This window comes from Hydra viridissima, unplaced genomic scaffold (genome assembly GCF_058129835.1).
Source record: "Hydra viridissima isolate aposymbiotic clone 2 unplaced genomic scaffold, HvirCarnegie_v1 scaffold_11, whole genome shotgun sequence".
NCBI classification, from domain to species: Eukaryota; Metazoa; Cnidaria; class Hydrozoa; order Anthoathecata; family Hydridae; genus Hydra; species Hydra viridissima.
The window spans coordinates 7,351,244-7,368,612 of record NW_028324310.1 but is presented as its reverse complement, the minus strand read 5'-3'; the positions used below and the strand labels follow the sequence as shown (position 1 = coordinate 7,368,612).

At 28.5% G+C, this 17,369-nt stretch overlaps 2 protein-coding genes and 1 long non-coding RNA gene across 6 annotated transcripts in view; 2 read left to right on the top strand and 1 right to left on the bottom strand.

Annotated features, from left to right (window-relative positions):
• The window catches only part of LOC145191076 (uncharacterized), a 43,652-nt gene that overhangs the window by 10,580 nt on the left and 15,703 nt on the right, over positions 1–17,369 (top strand). The window contains exon 4 of one of the 2 annotated variants that reach the window (XM_090066527.1): positions 382–1,366. The exons of the other annotated variant lie outside the window; for it this stretch is intronic. Coding sequence (XP_089922653.1) covers positions 382–615 — 234 coding nt within the window. The 3' untranslated portion in view covers positions 616–1,366. Of the gene's footprint in view, positions 1–381; positions 1,367–17,369 lie in introns of those variants that run through there. 2 annotated transcript variants of the gene reach the window in all.
• On the bottom strand, positions 817–3,206 carry LOC149881966 (uncharacterized). Its single transcript, XR_016444908.1, has 3 exons — positions 3,119–3,206; positions 2,552–2,985; positions 817–1,973 (listed from the first exon to the last, which is right to left on the bottom strand). It is a non-coding gene; the product is annotated as an uncharacterized LOC149881966 (long non-coding RNA).
• LOC149881965 (uncharacterized) lies at positions 3,223–10,865 on the top strand. Of its 3 annotated transcripts, XM_090066523.1 has the most exons (6): positions 3,227–3,464; positions 5,456–5,483; positions 8,462–8,487; positions 8,664–8,727; positions 8,822–8,928; positions 10,412–10,865. In XM_090066523.1, exons 1-6 carry the CDS (start codon positions 3,279–3,281, stop codon positions 10,643–10,645), a joined length of 645 nt encoding a protein of 214 aa, XP_089922649.1. In that variant the 5' UTR covers positions 3,227–3,278; the 3' UTR covers positions 10,646–10,865. The 3 variants fall into 3 exon arrangements, with proteins under 3 accessions (XP_089922652.1, XP_089922649.1, XP_089922650.1); XM_090066524.1 differs by lacking the exon at positions 5,456–5,483 and having other exon boundaries at positions 3,317–3,464; positions 8,462–8,492; XM_090066526.1 differs by lacking the exons at positions 8,822–8,928; positions 10,412–10,865 and having other exon boundaries at positions 3,223–3,464; positions 8,462–8,492; positions 8,664–8,708.

The following is a 17,369-nucleotide window of genomic DNA, read 5'->3' as shown; positions in this document are numbered from 1 at the left end:
TTTAATAAGCTCATACAAAATTTAATAAGCTCATACAAAATTTAATAAGCTCATACAAAATTTAATAAGCTCATACAAAATTTAATAAGCTCATACAAAATTCAACTCTAAGAAATACTTTTGTGCAAAAGTTTTTTCTGAAGTTCAAAAGATAAACTACTCTACAAAAATTTAAATTTAAATCAATATAGTTTTTGCTGTTAATTAATTTTGATATATTGAAATCTTTTTTTGAATTTTTTTAACATACTCCGATTTAAAACTTGATACTATAAAACTTTCTACAAATGTCTTATTTTTTTTTTTTTATGTTTTCGTTTTTATGACTCTGTATATTTAAAACCTTTAAAAAAGTTAATGTTTATACATTCTTTTACACAGCTACGGTTATCAGATGACTTTAATGTGCCTGAGTATATCAGCTATCACCTAAAAAAAAATGACGAAACTGTAGCATCAACAACATGGAGCTCTAAGAAGAGTACGAGCGCAATTAACGTAGTTACGTACGGCAAGAAAGGCGATCGTCTTTCTCTCTACATTCCCTGGAAAGGAGTGAAGTGGTTTGTATCAAAAGAAGTCACTTATTTTTCTGCTTATTACATTGGATCGTAACCATTTATTTTAACCACTTAAAGTCAAAAAATACTTTTACGATTAGTTTTTATACTTTTAAACTGTATAATATTAATGTTGTTAATGCTGATGTTCTTGAGTTTTGTTGTATAAAACATTTTTTTGTTCCATTTCTGAGCTTGCTCATGGATTCATTTTTCTGACTAATCTTATTTTCAAATATTTTAGTAACTTTAATGATTTTAAATTTTAAATAGTTTTAGAAATGTTAATGTAAATACTTTTTTTTCGTGTACATATAGTTAAGTAACAATTTTATTTTGTTACAACTTTTTTGACGAATGAGTGTTATTGTATTTTATAGCATTTTGTCACGAGAGTTTTTTAAAGTTTTAAACGCTCTTTTCCAAGAAAACAAATTTTTAACAGTTGCAGTGAAACTATTTACAAAGAAAGTCTGTTTTGAAAAATACAAACTAATTTCTCAGGAGAATGCTGGTTTACTATCTTTTAAATTAAAAAAAAAAAAAGCTTAAAACTAGCACTCAACGATTTACTACTTTTTTAATTTTTTTATTTCGATTTCTTCGAAAATAATTTTTTAAAAAACCAAAGAAGTCTTCATGGAGAATGGGGAATCGTATGTAATAAATGATTTTTTAAATTAGTTTTAAGAAAACTTATTTTTTCATAAATAAGTTTTCTTAAAGCTAGTTTGAAAAAGTAACACTTCCTGGTGTTTTGCATAAAGTTGGATTTTTGTAGCAAAAACTATGTTACAACCATGTAATTATTACGCTTAATTAATTATCGAGTTATTAAATAACCTATTAAATAATTGATTAAAAACTATACACTATTGTAACTGATTAGTCGAAATCGTAAGATCATTCTTAAAACATTAATTTGATACTATTCTCATGGTCTTGTTCTGTATATATTGAAATATTTACATTAACAAAAAAGAATACTCGTAAAACCTAGAACAAAGCTAAAAAAAAAAATTTTTGAAAGCGAAAAAGTTGATCACGTAATTTCAAAAAAATGATCCACATAAAATAATAATGAACTTTACTTTGATGATTGAAAAGAAATTATTTACTCAAATAGGCTGTCTATAAATATACGATATAATCATAAAAATACGATATAATCATAAATTTACGATGTAATCGTAAATATACGCGATATATAGTGTTGAATTTGCAACCGTGTTATATATGCGATACATTCGTATTAAAATGTGATACAATTTTGTTAAATATACGATCCTGTTAAATCTCAGCACTAATCTTGTTAGTATTTTATCTCCATAATTTGAAAAGAAAGTGATGGAAATAACATTATCCTAAAAGCCAACAAAGTTTTAAACATTTTGTAGCACTACAAAGGATATCCTAATACCTTTTGTAACACTACAAAAAGATTTAAATCTTAATACAATAAACAAGAGGATTTATCAAATTTGGATATATATCCATATATTGACAAAAATGTCATCTTTATATTTCATTAAATATAAGATGTCTATATTTGTTAGTTTTTTTAATCCTATATCAAATCTATGTTTTGGAAAACTTCCTCCTATATTTCTCCTTTATGTTTTGGAAAACTTCCTCCTATATTTCTCCTTTATGTTTTGGAAAACTTCCTCCTATATTTCTCCTTTATGTTTTGGAAAACTTCCAAATGTTGGGAAAAAAAAAGGACTTCTTTTACTTAGACAAGGGATTTAATTGTTGTAGTTGACTTTCTTTGCTTTTGTTTCAAACTTTGAAAATATTTTGCATTCTGTTTAATTACTTTTAAAAAGCGACAAATTATTTGTAATTATTTGTACACTATCTGTAACTCTTACAAATAGTATTTGTAAGAGTTACTCATGAAATAAACAAGTTTTATCCTGTCCTAATGAGTTGTGGTTTTTTATCACATTGCTGGTGCTGCAGCAGCATATTATTGGACAAGAATCAGCGATCTTTGTTTGGAAAATATGAAAATATTTTCCAAACAAATATTCGATTAAGTATGAATCATACAGTAAATTCCAGAGTTGGATTAAAAAGAAAAATATTTTCATTAAAATGTTTAAACGAGACAGGTTACCTAGAATGTTCTGATAACAGTTCATTCTTTCTTTGAATTAACTCTCATAGATTTGTAAAATACCAGCTTATTTTCATTTTTCCAGCACATTTTACCTACCAGAAATAACCCAAATTTCCCATCGATAAAAACTGAACTATTTACTAATGCGAACGAGAAATACTTATTAATTTGTTCTTCTGTCACCCACTAGCAGGATTTCTATTGAAATTCCAAATCCACTTTCGTATGAGTAATAATCTGCATCCGACATGATTCGTTTAGATTAGCTTAATACCAAATTAGTGGTTTTCTTCACAAATCCTAGAATTTTAATCCACAGCTGAGTGAAAAAGAAATCGTTTTGAACCAAAATAATTTTTGCACAAATTATTTTCTAAAATATGAGCAGTTTATTGCAATTCCAAGAACTTATAAAATAAAGACAAACTTTTACATCAGGCTGTAAAATACTCTTTTAATAGTTGCATTTTAATTTTTGATGAGTGGATTTTATACTTCACGTTATGTCAACAATATCTCGTGATTAGTTAACTTTCAACGAGCATTATATTACAGGAAAAGATTGGTGACGACGTTAAACGACACAGCGCACGATGGATCCTTTGTTCAAAACTAAACACGAAAAAAGTAATTTGTGTAACACCAAAGTTTGCATCATGTTATTTATAACTATATTATTGCAAATTGGTAATTGCGCGTCTGTCGGCCAGTTACAGCAAAACTTGCTGAATCGGCAAAACCCATCCCATTTGGAAAGTGTTGTTGATGTGCAATCTAAAGTAAGTGAATTTATTTGAAATATTTTTGAATCGTTGTAATATTGAAAATATTGTTTTGTTGTTCGCAAAATTTGTTAAATTAATATTGTCGTTAAACTTTTATTGAAAACACTGTACTTAAAGAATTTTTAAAATTTGTATATAAATTTTATATCATTACACACATACACATATATAATACTATATATGTATATATGTGTGTGTGAGTGAATGTGTGTGTTTGTGAGTGTATAAGTTTTAAAAATTCTTGATAATGGACAAAATGAAGTCATCATTTGGTTAAACTTCCAAATGTTTGGGTTTTAATATTCCCAAACACGATACCAGACATGGTCAGTTTTTGACACCATGGTAAGAAGTCTGCTGAATATTTAACATATACTATATATAGGACCGGCCATAAATCACCATTTGTCTAATTAATTTTTAGGGTTTGGATGAAATCGCTTACAGCAATTAAAAAAATCTGTAATTCTATAAGAGGAATAAGATGTCTATTTAGATCTAGTAATGCACATGAATGACATTTCCATTTTAGTTTTAGCAAATACACTACAACTGGCTTTAATAGAATTCAAAGTAATCAAGACCCAAGAGTTTTAAGAACTTTTTGAATCAGTATTACACCATGTAAAAGGATAGGTGTTTGAGTGTGCCTGAAGCCTTAGTATTATATTTTTCATTTTTAAATCACAAAAAAATAACGCACTGATATTATTTCCTCCAATGAGGGACCAGATTTGCTAGACAACTACGTAAGCCTAAGGCAGATTCTATGCAAAATCTTTCCCCAAACTTCACAATGTGGTCAAATGAAACATTCATCAATAAAACAGTGCTGAAAATATTTGTTAAATTCTTTTTAATGGCTTGAAGTTTCACTATTTCCAGTTGATAGTTTTATTCCAGATTTAATGTACTTCCTATTATGTAAATGATGCACTAACACATTATTCTGTGGGATTTTGTTCTGATCTTTATTGAAATAATGTCAAAAAATATTGGAAGCGCCGAGTATTTTTCATAATTGTTTGATGAACTTCAAAAAAGCCTTGTGATGCAAAGACATCAGAAATATTGATGGTTTTTGATGATACCAATTCATTTGGCTATGAAGTTTGTTTGTGGCCTTAAACATTTTCACATGCAAAGCAAACACACAACATTCCTATTTCCACCCTAATCTCTTGCTTGTCAATCTGTCTGTGAACCTAGGGAAAATATTTGTTATTTTCTACTAACGGAAAGTCTTTAAACCAAGATTAATTAGTGCTTTATTATCATAAGAGTTCAACTGATTGAAAGACTTTCATTTATATCTATAAATAATTGTTATAATGTCAACCTCAGCAGGTTGGTCTTGGTAAAAAGTAAAAAAAATTCTTCAAATGGGACCCAAGAGTTAGAAAAATTATTTTGGGCCCAATTACCATGATCTATCTGCCAGTGAAAAACATTTTGGACATGTCGCGTTAAAATGAAATAAAAATGAACATGAGCATATCAATAAATCAACATCCATGCAGCAAATCAACATCCATGCACAAATCAACATCCATGCACAAATCAACATCCATGTAACAAATCAACATCCATGCAGCAAATCAACATTCATACAACAAATCTACATCCATGCAAGAAATTTGAAAAACTCTACTTTTGACAACAGTTTGAAAACATAAAATTTTTTGTAACAAAAGAAACCTTTTCGGAGTTTTTTTTTATTCATGGTTTTTTTCAAATAATTATTTGATAAGTAGTTTTAAAAATTAACTACATAAACAACATTACTTTAGAGAATAAACAATATATCGTCATAAAATTAAAAAATATTTTACATGAAAATAGAGACGTGAAAAGTTTCGGTTTCACATTGTGTCAAAAGTAAAATGTAAAGTGGCGCAAACTACTGCTTTTAGAATAACGCCGTTTGTGATATTTTGCTGAACAAACAAGCTTTCCGTTTTTAAACTCACTAAATTTTGTTTTAGAATCAAGTTGCACAGAAACAAGTAAAAGGTAAGGCTCAAAGCGACGAGTTTCTTTAATCAGAGATTATTGTTCAAACTCACTTAAATACTGATTCTAGCAAAACGATTTGTAAAATGTGTAAGTGAAAAATTTATTCCATCTTTCGACCACTCGTTTTTGAACTTAAAGATATGTAAAGACTTGAAATAGGTCAACCTTATTGAGAAACGGGTTGAATAGCGACACCATAACTTTGCCGAATGGGTATGCCAATGTCGTGTCGCAACACGATGAAAACATGAACGGCCAATAGATTATCATACTTATTATCTTGATTTGACACATTAGCTTTTATGTTCTTGCCTAACCTATTTTATTTACTATATATCCTCATGCAAATTAACTAAATATATTTATGAAAGCATGTGCATCAAGTTTATAATACCAAGCAAAAAAAAACTAAAAGATTGAAGTTATTGTTATCGACTGTAAAAACCTGTGTATTTTCTCTGTGAAAACATCTCAGTGAAATTAAAACCGAGAAAAGTTTCCAACTTAAACAACACATTTGCATTCTTCAATGAAATTTGCATCTACACATTTACATTTTTTATTGAAATAACTCCAAACACGGATTATTTAAAACACCATTAGTAATTGCTTTTCAATGGATTTTTTCTGGAAAAGGTATGATCAATGGGTTTCTTTAGATGTCTAAATATCAATTGAAATACTGAGTTGTTTTGACGGCTTCTTCATGGAGCCCCTTAATATACTGAAAACTCATGTTATTTTAATTGGCATATAAACACAATGCCATCATATAGCATGCGTTTTATAGCGCAACACAATAATTATAAAATCATTGAGTTTTCTTGATCTTCAAAATCCTTTTGATGAATAAGATCAATAAATGAAATCAAATCGAAATCTTGTCAAATCCTAAATATAACAATGAATATAACAATTTACATGTTGATATATAAAACTAAAAGCTTCAACAAATCAAAAAGAATCATTGATACGATAAAGAAACCATATTAAATAGGCTCTTGAATTACAATTAGCAACCATTTAGACATAAATCATTACACAAAAAACTGTATAAATTAATATGCATAATAAATCATTACACTGAAAATTGACGACAACTCTTTACACAGTGACCGGTAAAAAATTGTCTAAAACCTAATATTACATTTGCATATGACAATATTCAGCAAAAATCAACTATTTAAAACTATTTCATTATTTACTTTTTGATTGGTCTTCGTGTTCAAATCCAAAAGGAAATAAACTTGTCGTTTTCTTTTCCTAATATTTTTATTGTTAACTAAAATAATTTTAGTACTTTATAAAAGTTGATTCAAATTGACTTCAATAAAAAAACAACAACATTATTTTTGTTAAATTTTCGAATTTATCAACTAAAATTATTTTAACTGTATAATTTTTTTTATTTTGACTGTATACATCTATTTATATGTATACATGTATACATCATAAATTTTCCGCAATATAAGTAAATATTGTGAGGAGGGAGAATTGGATTAAAAACAGCGATTATGAAAAAACGTACCCAATAATATTTGTTAACCTGTCATGTAAATAAACGATAAGAAAATAAGGCACAATGGAGAAAATTAAAATTAACCATTAGGAAAAGATGTAAACACGGAGTTAAGTTTTATTTAACCTGTAAATAAAGGAAGAACTGCTGTAATAACCAAAAACAAGCAAAGATTATAAAAGCTCAAAAATATAAAAGTTAAGCACACTATTGAAAGTGAGTTTTAGGGAGGAAAGGGTTTTGGGGAAATCGTTTTTAGAAAGAATATTTGGATTAATAAGAAGTTTTAAAGTTGACTAAAAAGCAAAGTAAAAGGAAGTTCGACCATTTCTGATAAAGAAAAAGAAAAGAGCCTCCGCATTATTTCCGTTAAACACTCGAACTCATACCTCCATTAACCTGTTTAATCAATCAATAATCCTCTGACACAATACACCCCTAAAAAAAAAAAAAAAAAGCAACTACTAGGACCCATGGAATAATAATTTGGACCCATGAAGTAACAACTAGGACAATTGAGTAACCATGAAGACGCTCGGGGTACACGTAAATAACCATAAATTAACTATGAAACCCATAGTGTACAACATAATCCATGAATTTCATAGGGTTTAAATGGAATTCTATAGGTTACCTGTTGAATTCCTATTGAATATTTTTGTAAGGGCAAATTGTCCATTAACTTTTATGTGGTATTGTTAATCGTGATACTTACATATCTCTGTAAAAACCAATAAAAAAATGAAAACAAAAGCAATTTACTGTTTAAAAATTTACAAAATGTAAAAAACCAATAAGCATTTTTTGGGTGAAAAATTTAAATCAAGCTGAGAGTTTTATACTTTATTCATCAATTATTCCTAGTTTTGAAAAATTAGACTCTGCCGGTTTTTCCATCGTGAACTATTTTCATGAAAAGATGAAATTATGCTCTTGCAAGTTAATTTTTTCATGTAATTGAGACTAATATTTACAGTGACAAAAAAATAAACCTAAAATAAACCGTCCCTAAATTTTAAGCTGTTCAATAATGGGATTTTCAGTTTTTCATAAAATTTATCTATGATTGCAGTGTTTTCTATAACTCTATAATCCTTGAAAAATTTTTATGCAAATTAAAATGTAAATAAAGTCGTTTTAAACAAATATTAAAATGTAAATAAAGATGTTTTTTCTCTTATTAGACACTTTATACCAGTGGTATAAAGTGTCTAATAAGAAGAGAACTTTTTTTATCGGGACCAACAGCTTCTGTGAATAAGAAACTCTCTAGAGAAATTCTTAAGTTTAAAATATTTCCCAACATACAGCAGCTTGAAGTTTTTTTTTAAATTAAATACTGTTTGAACAAATTTTGTACTTAGAACTTACGAAACAAAAATGCATCATTGCATCGATCTTTCATTGCTTAATAAATATGAACCAGATTGTAATCCTTTTTTTTTTTTAACTTTAGATTTAAGATGTGTAGCCGAAACAAAGGTGAGGTATATTTTATTTTGTAACTTGATTTATAAAAAACGTTTTAATCTTAGCTTTTATCAACCATTTAGCTTTTAAATTCACATTCAACTTTTAAATAACTTTGAAATTTTATCAACCATTTAACTTTTAAGTTCATACAAACTATAAAAAGCTGCTGAATCACTGTTTTTTAGATCCAAGAAGTAATTTTGCTTGGTCCGAGAGACGAGCTGAATTTGAAAACAATCGCTTTTGACGGTAAGCGACGCTAGATAAAAAGCATACAAAGTATTAATATCAAATGAAGTTAAAAAGTCTAATAATTATCTTAAATAGAATTATTAACTTTTAGAAGCAGTCTCGGTATGGAAAGTTGTAAAGAAAACTGGCTCAATCTTGTTGCATCAAAATACTTATATAGAAATTTTTGTTGAAGGATTTTATCAAGTTAACGCTCAGGTATTACATACTCGTTCTCTTTGAAAAAAATGTAAAATGTTATGAAAGGTCTACATTAAAGGTCCCAATTTTCTCAACACCTAATTTCCTTTCATCCACCATATAGGTACTTAATCTCGTTAGATTTAAAAATATAGATTTTCTGTTGTCTGTCAATACAGACATCAGAAAATCTATATTTTTGGGTTGCAGTTTCAGATCTCGATTCGAACGTCGTGGTAGCAGTCATAATCGCTTTACGAGCAAAGTTTAATGTTGAATTTACTCCAAAAGTGTCCGGTTCCTTGATCTATAATGCAAATGGATTCTCTCATTTTGAAAACACCACTGTCTTTTCTAAATGTTCTATGGAATGTTGTTGCTGGAATATTAAATGCTTTTTCTTTCTTATAGTTACAATACTAAAACTTTCGATACGATAATTGATATTCTTCCTCTGATAAAATACATTTTCGATACTTAAAGACACAAATTTTATTGCTATTCTTTTCAATCATTATTTTATTTGCTGTTTGTAAAAAAGAAAACGTCAAATAATTTTTTATTTAAATTCAAAATTTAGTAAAGGTCAAACAGCTGAATAATATAAACATTAATTTCAAAAAAAGGTTTTATAACTTTTATAAAATACCATTAAACATAACATTTGTATAAAACAATATAAATTTAATAATTTATTCTGTGATGTGATGAAGTTTGTACAGCTAGATTTGGGTAACTTTATAAATATTAAGATTGCATTTTAAAAGTATTAATTGGTTTGCATGGTTTCAATCAATAATTCTCTATACAAGTTATATCTGCTTTTGTGCTAAAAAACTCTGCTGAACTTTGAATTTGCTCTGCTGAAATTTTAACTGGAATTTCAAAAATTTAATTTTACTGAAAAGTTTACTTAGTTGTTTGTCCTTTAAGTTTTCTAATATCAAAAAAATAATTACCAATACCAAAAAATACTTTGCAGATCACACATTAAGCATTTGAATTGTCTAATCAATTTTTCTTTCATAACTTACAAACAAAATATTGTCACGCAATACTTTTTTTTATTATTTTGATATCAAATTTCTGAGTATCAATTTTGAAATGCTTACTTTAATTTAGTAGGGGCTTTTCTTCTAATCATAAATCAAGCAAGTAATCATTAACCAAGCTGTCTATCTTTTTGTTATCGCAACTACATGTAAATATCATACAAAAATCCAATCTCAAAAATCTCATATATATGTATAAAACAAGATCTTATTTATATATGTTAATACTATGCTTTACTTACCTAATATTATGTTTCTTTAATACAAAAACAATGTGGATAAGAACTATCTGTGTATTCATCAGATCTGATTCGCATGCTTACACACAAGCAAGTCTGTTCAATTTTGCCCCAAAACTAATACTTTTAAAATAATTATAGCTTTGCCATCATAAGCCCATATTATTTCTTCATGAAAACCTTTATTTATTTATGTGTTCTTTTACATAGATGCAATTATCACACCACACAATTGTGCGTGAATTTATCAGCTATCACCTAAAAAAAAACGATGAAACGATAGCAACGAAAGTATGGAGCACTGCCTTGTATACGAGTTCTATTAACGTTGTAACGTATGCGAAAAAAGGCGATCGTGTGTTTATTTACATTCCCTGGAGAGGAGTCAAGTGGTTTGTATCAAATGGAGCCACTTATTTCTCAGCCTATTACATTGGATCATAATAATTTTTATCTTTTTTATTTTCACAATATTTTATGTTACAACGTTTTGTTTTATAAAACTGCAACTTTTTTATTCAACTTATTTATTCTTTTTTCAATATAAAATTTGGATTAACTTTTATCATATTCTTCTTTAAATTTATAATTTTTCATGTACATTAACAATATATATATTTTTGAACACTTTGTAAGACTTACAGGTATAATTTTTAGAATTTCATTACCAGAGGTTTTGATGTCTTACAAATGTAAATGCCTTCTTATAGAGAAGAACAATGTGGTTTTAGTTTAGGGAAACGCGGTATGTATCAGGTATGTATCAGGTTACAGAAATGTATCAGGTATGTGACAACACTATCAGTAATAGAAACGATGATGGAATGACATGGCGAATGAATGATGATGGAATAACAAAGTCATCAACAACAATCAAAAATCAAAATATAAAAATAAATCACCGAAATGTTTTACTATTTAAAACTATTTCATTATTTACTTTTTGATTGGTCTTCGTGTCCAAATCCAAAAGGAAATAAACTTGTCGTTTTCTTTTCCTAATATTTTTACTGTTAACTAAAATAATTTTAGTACTTTATAAAAGTTGATTCAAATTGACTTCAATAAAAAAAAAAAACAACATTATTTTTGTTAAATTTTCGAATATATCTTTTTTTTTTTAAATTTTCAAAATATTTTCTTTTATTAAATTTCTTTGGTACATTCATTCATTGGTACATTTTTTCATTCATTTTTTCATTCATTGTAGTCTATATAACCTATTGCTATGATTTTTTGTATACAACACATTTTATACTCTTGTATAAAGTAAGAATCTCTTTCATCTTGGATAAGTACAGGATTGGATGAACTGTCAACATCGCATTTCCCAAGTAATAACTTCCTCTGCTTAAGAGTTGGACTGCAAAATTTGATATCATGTTACAAATTTTGTTGTCCAAGTCCTAGCCTTTGTATAAATCCAAAGCACGTACAGGTCGAATTTCTGGCTGATCCTGATTTTACAGGAGCTCTGTACTACTCAATCTTCATTTCGACCACCATTTGTGGCTAAAAGATTAACTTTCGATTAGGTTCACTAACAAAAATATTTTTTTGCATTGCTACTTTTTTACATTTTTTCACAGACTTTAATAGAAAGATGTCTTTAACAATAGTTTGATAGCCTTAAAGCTTTAGTAATTTTTTTAAATGTCATAAATCTTACATAACGCTCATGTCTTATACTTGGGTTAAGCCTTTACCGACTTAAATTTACCGGTAAAACAGTAAAAATTATCAAAATATACCCGTAAATATCAATAAAATTGGTAAAAAAAAAAAAAGGCAAAAAAGCACATGAAAGAAAAGCCCATGAAATTCAGTAATAAGTAAATAAAATGCAATAAATTTTGTTTTGAAATTTGATTTTTGAAAAAAAAAAAAGAAAATGCTTTGAGGGTACAAAGCGTATCAAATCATCACTCATTCTGAAGCAATTTGTCACAAACAATCAAGTAGCAGAAAAGGTTTTCTCAGGCTCGACACGTTGTTGTTCAGACTTGAAACGTTGTCGTTGGAGAGATGGGGATTAAAGTTTAAGAGTTTTAATTGACAATTTTTTTTTTGAAACCTTGAGTTCGTTGTTTGATTTGTGGTGTTTTTCTTTCAATCATTTTCTAGATTTCATCTTCAAGTGAAAGTAGAAGTTCGAGAAGTCAAAAAAATTTTTTTTGAGTAAGTTCCAATTCATGTGAATCCATTTGAAATAGGCTAGACAGCAAATTTTTGGCAATTTTTTGAAGACATATAAAAAATTTCATGTTCTTCACTATCGGAAAAGCATTCATTTGATTGGTTTGCCTTCTCTCTTCAAAACGTCTTAAAATTGCACTTTTAATTGCAATGAAAGAATTTAATTCCCGTTAATTCCCGTTAATTCATTTCATTGTAGTTTGTTGGTAAAAAGCTTCTGCTATTAGTTTGACTGTTTCAAGCGCAGCAACGATTGTTTCATATGCATGTCGGATAAAATGTTTACTTCGTCATCACTAAAAAGTAAATGTGCAGAACGTATATTTCTAAATGAATCATTGACTTTTAGGGCTTATTGAACCATAAACAGAGGATTGTTTCATCTTGTTCTGCAGTCAAGAAAAAGTGAAACATCTTTTCTGTGCTGCTTCTTGAATTTTCCTTAAACAACGTTATATTTAACAGGGGATTTTCAAAACAACTTGACAACTTTTGTGATGACAGATTGCAAGCGCTTTTTTACTTTTGGAATGGTAATGAATTTATCCAAGGCGATACAAAGCAAACCAACTTTGGTGACAGATTCAGCTTTGTTGCTACCGATTTTATCCTCTCCGCTTGATTCTTCAATTTTTTTGTGTTGAATTTTTTTCTCATTAGCACTTCAAAAGCTTGTTTTACCTCCTTCAAGAAGTGGGTCACAAGTTTTTAGGAAATCATAACCATTGCAAATCAAATGAAAGAGTTGTCAACGATGGCATTAAAACTAAATACACCCACCAAGTCTTGAAATCACTTCTTCCACTGATTGCTTTTATTAAAAACGTTAGAATCTTAAGTTTTTTTTAATTCTGCTGCAGTTTTTGTTGTCAACTTTTCTTGTGATTCCTTGTTTATACGCTAGAAGCTTTTTTTGTTTAGGTGATACCACATTCCAGTTGTGGAACTTGAGTATTGACTTGTATATACTCATAATTTGCAAATAACTGTTTTTTACTGTTTAAGTTGCAATTTTTCAAGTTAACTTGATTAAAAGACCACAGTTAATAAATCACAAAAAAGAAAAAAAAGTCTTATAACGTTTAGAAAAGACCAACAGAATCAGCTTCAAAGCAAAACAAACAACAAATTATTTTATTGGTTAGCAATCTCAAGCATTTTTAACATATGTAATCTGTGTGTATATATATTTTATTATTTTTGAATTAGCAAACGTTTTTCATCTATATTAGTATTTTAATTATTCAAATAATTTCAAAGTTATGCATAATTTCGAAGTTATTTGAATAATTAAAATACTAATATAGATAAAAAACGTTTGCTATTGCAAACACAAAATTTAGGGGCCACGCATGTACCGTGCTTTATGGCCAACAAAAGTAATACCAATCAGTCAACTCTCAGCGCGCAATCTGGATGGAATATTATTATAAAGAAAATTATATAGCATGGAAATCAGCCAGTAAAGCAGCAAGAGCTGAAAGTTCTGTTGATCACCTTCTGTTAACAGAGCTTTTTGCTGAAAGCAATTACCGAATGAAGATTTTACGGAAAATACTTGATGTCGTAAACTAATGTCAGAAATTAATTCTTTCTGAGCGTAGATTAGTATTCTTTGATTACAGTAATCACATAGGTGATCCAGAAAATGAGAACCTTTTGGGTATAATTGAGCTTCTCAGTAAGTATGACCTATTTTTGTCTGAACAAGTAGAAAAAGCTAGCAAATCACAATAAAGTCACAAACGCCAGCAAGTTCTTTATCTTTTAACGTGGAAGTTGATTATCTTTCAACGCGAATATAAAATGAGTAAAAAAAGTAAACTCTAGCTGTTTTTTTTCTCCATGTGGAAACAAAAATCTGAACCTTGTAGGTTATGATTGATTCGCTTCCATCAAGGAAGCGAAACTAGTAGTCCATAATGAGGGTATTTTGTCTGATTTACTCTCAGCAGACATTTATCGACACAATATGAGGCAGAACACCACTACAAAGTCGAAGTATTTATTACCGCTATTGACTCAATTCTGTCTAGCCTGATTTGAGTCGATTCAACTCACTGAGTGTCGATTCAACTCACTGAGGTATCTGCACCCTATTTGTATTCCTATGGCAATTTAATGCTCTAAGCAATGAAGATCTTTCCTCTGCTACCGATATGTTTTGTGAAAGATACTCAAAAGAAATTGTTTGAGAAACTAACCTTTCTGAAACGGTTACATTCCACAAACTTCAAATTAGCCTTCAAGCCTCACTATTTGTTTTAGGAAAGTTTGAACTCGGATTCCTCTCAATCTTTCCAAAAGTCTGTGTTGCATTGCATATATTTCTTACTGTAACTGTATCAGTGGCTGAACGCTCTTTCAGTACGCTGAAGAATTTTAACCGTTCAAATCACAAGAGAATTTAAATAGGCTGCAAGCGCTCAATATAAACTCTGATCGCGCACACTTGATTTTTCATCAACCATTCAACCAGACAGAAAAGCATTTCTGTAATTAAGTTTGATGTTCAATCCTTGGAACCATTGTTTTTATTTTTTCTCATTAACGATATAGGTGGAAGATTGTAAATGCATGATATTCAAGAGGCCTCAAAATATTAAAGTCGCCTGGGCCTCACTTAACCTCTTTGAGGACCTGCATATGCTATAGTATATGTAATAGTATATAAGTAGTATAATATATAGTATACTTTAATATTTTGAGGCCTTTTTTACATCATTTTTATTGTGAGGAGGGAGAATTAAACTAAACACAACGATTAGGAAAGACGTTTACACAGATACTTATTCACCCTATCATGTAAATAAATAATAATTCGATAGAGACTAATGAAGAAATAATAAAAAACAACGAATAGGAAAAGACGTACACGCAGAAACTTATTTATCAAGCAAATAAATGAAAGTAAGTATAGCAACAAAAGCAAACAATAATGGAGAACTATAAAAGCTTAAAACAAGAGCTATGAAAGACTTCTTGGATGAATGTTATGAAGGACTTCTTGAATGAACAAAAAAGAAAAAAAACTAAGCAGAGTTGTTGAGAAATCAGTTTTTAGACAGAATTCTTGCGATTGAAGAGTTTTTAGATAAACAAATTTTATAGGTGGTATTTAATAGTTGAACGAAGAAGAAAAAAACAAACAAATTTTGATTAAAAGAAGAAGTAGAGGAAACTAAACAGAAAAGAAAAATATCAATAATAAAGAAAAGTAAGCAGAGATTTGGCCGTTTCTAATAAAGAAAAAGAAGAAGAGATATTTGTTTAAAGAAGAGGAATAGAAGAGGAGTAATTGATAAAAACAGCTTTAGACACTACAAGAAGAGAAAGAAAATATTGCTTGTATTTTTTTAACGTTATGAGTAAAAGAGTGCTAACGATTACACATTAATAGAAAATTATATTAAGATGCATTATAATAAGATTTACTGAGGAAGGACAACATAACAGTAACCCCTTAACAATTAACCCTTACCCTTTCCTAGCCAAACAGCTCAGAACCCTCAACTTCAATCCCAGCCTCTGCAATCCTTCTATTTAACACTAGAATTCATGCCTCCTAAAACTTTTATATCTCTCCATCATAAAACAAAACAAAATTTAACGAAAAGACACCCCTAACAATACTGTATACATATAATATACTTAAGGTGACGTCACTGGAAATAAAAGGTGTAAAATCAAGAAAAAAAAAAGAAATTGAAAAATATGATTTTTGAGACTTTTAACAATGCTGAAAATGATGGTAAAATCATATTATTTTTTAATAATTTTAATTTTTTAAGTAACTATTTTGCATTTTGCAGTTATGATATAAAATAGCTTCCTTAGCAACGCCCTTAGCAACGGGAAAAAGCATAAAAACTTTTATAATGCTTTTTCCCGTTGCTAAGGGCGTTTAACCACTGTTTTGGTATGTTTTCGTGTTCTGCAATACGCGAGGTTAGAATTATTTTGTTCTATCTCCAATTTTAAAAGTTGGGAGAAAATGAGTTATTAATTTTAGTTAAGGTGGTAGTATACCATTAAAAAAAAATCTTGTATTTCAACTTTTTTTTCAATCTTTAATAGTGCATAACATATATAATATGATTAAAATAAAAGTAAAAATTTTAAAATTTAAAAAAATTAATTATGCGCATAATTATTGATAGACAAAAGCCTAAAAATGAATAACTGGCGACAGGGTTTTTTAAGCAACCGTAAATAAATTTGAACTGAAATTTTGGCTTGTGATCCTTTACTTATGCAATTACAACATACACTAAAAGTTTTGGATTTTGAGCAAAAAAAGTCAAAATATATGCATTTTAGTCATATTTGGAAGTTTTGGTGATATTTGAGAACACACAATCACTCACAAAAGCAGAACACAATTAGCTGTAAACATAATTCTAGTAGAGGTTGCAAATACATGTGTTACAAACAAGTATGGCAAATTTCAGCTCCTGAGTTTAAAGTAAGAGATGATATTGGAATTTTAGATATTACTGTTTCTTGTGATAAATGACAGAAACGAGGACATAACTCTTTAAATGGTATAGTAACTGTTATTGTAGTCGATAAATTTCAATGAAGGATTAGCTGATATGCTAAATGTTTATTTAGAGCTTGGTATTAATCCTGGTAAAAACTGTAGTACACTTTGCAATCAAAGAGGTCAAAAAATTATAAATATAGCATAAAAATCTACTGATGAAGTAAAGCAATGTCGGAAACAAATTAGGACAAAACGAAAAAGTTATAGTTATAGAAAAAAGTTTTTGAAAAAGTTATAGTGATCAAGATGAAGAAAGAGAAGGAATAGCTTATGGTTCTTAAAGTTTTTAGAGTTTTATTTTATTTCAATCTCCCAGTTGATATAGCTATTGAATTTAAAAAGTTGAATTTGGTAATCAAAATTTTGCTTTTAAAAATACTTTTTTTTAATTCAAAATTTTTCTATTTTTCTTAACAAGGATATCAA

Bases quoted from the DNA above. Each gene is read 5' to 3' on its own strand.
- LOC149881965 (XM_090066523.1), top strand. From the start codon at position 3,279: ATGGATCCTTTGTTCAAAACTAAACACGAAAAAAGTAATTTGTGTAAC. The intron at 5,484-8,461 runs GTAAGGCTCAAA...TTTTAACTTTAG, and splicing joins TGCACAGAAACAAGTAAAAG to ATTTAAGATGTGTAGCCGAA. The intron at 8,728-8,821 runs GTAAGCGACGCT...ATTAACTTTTAG, and splicing joins GAAAACAATCGCTTTTGACG to AAGCAGTCTCGGTATGGAAA.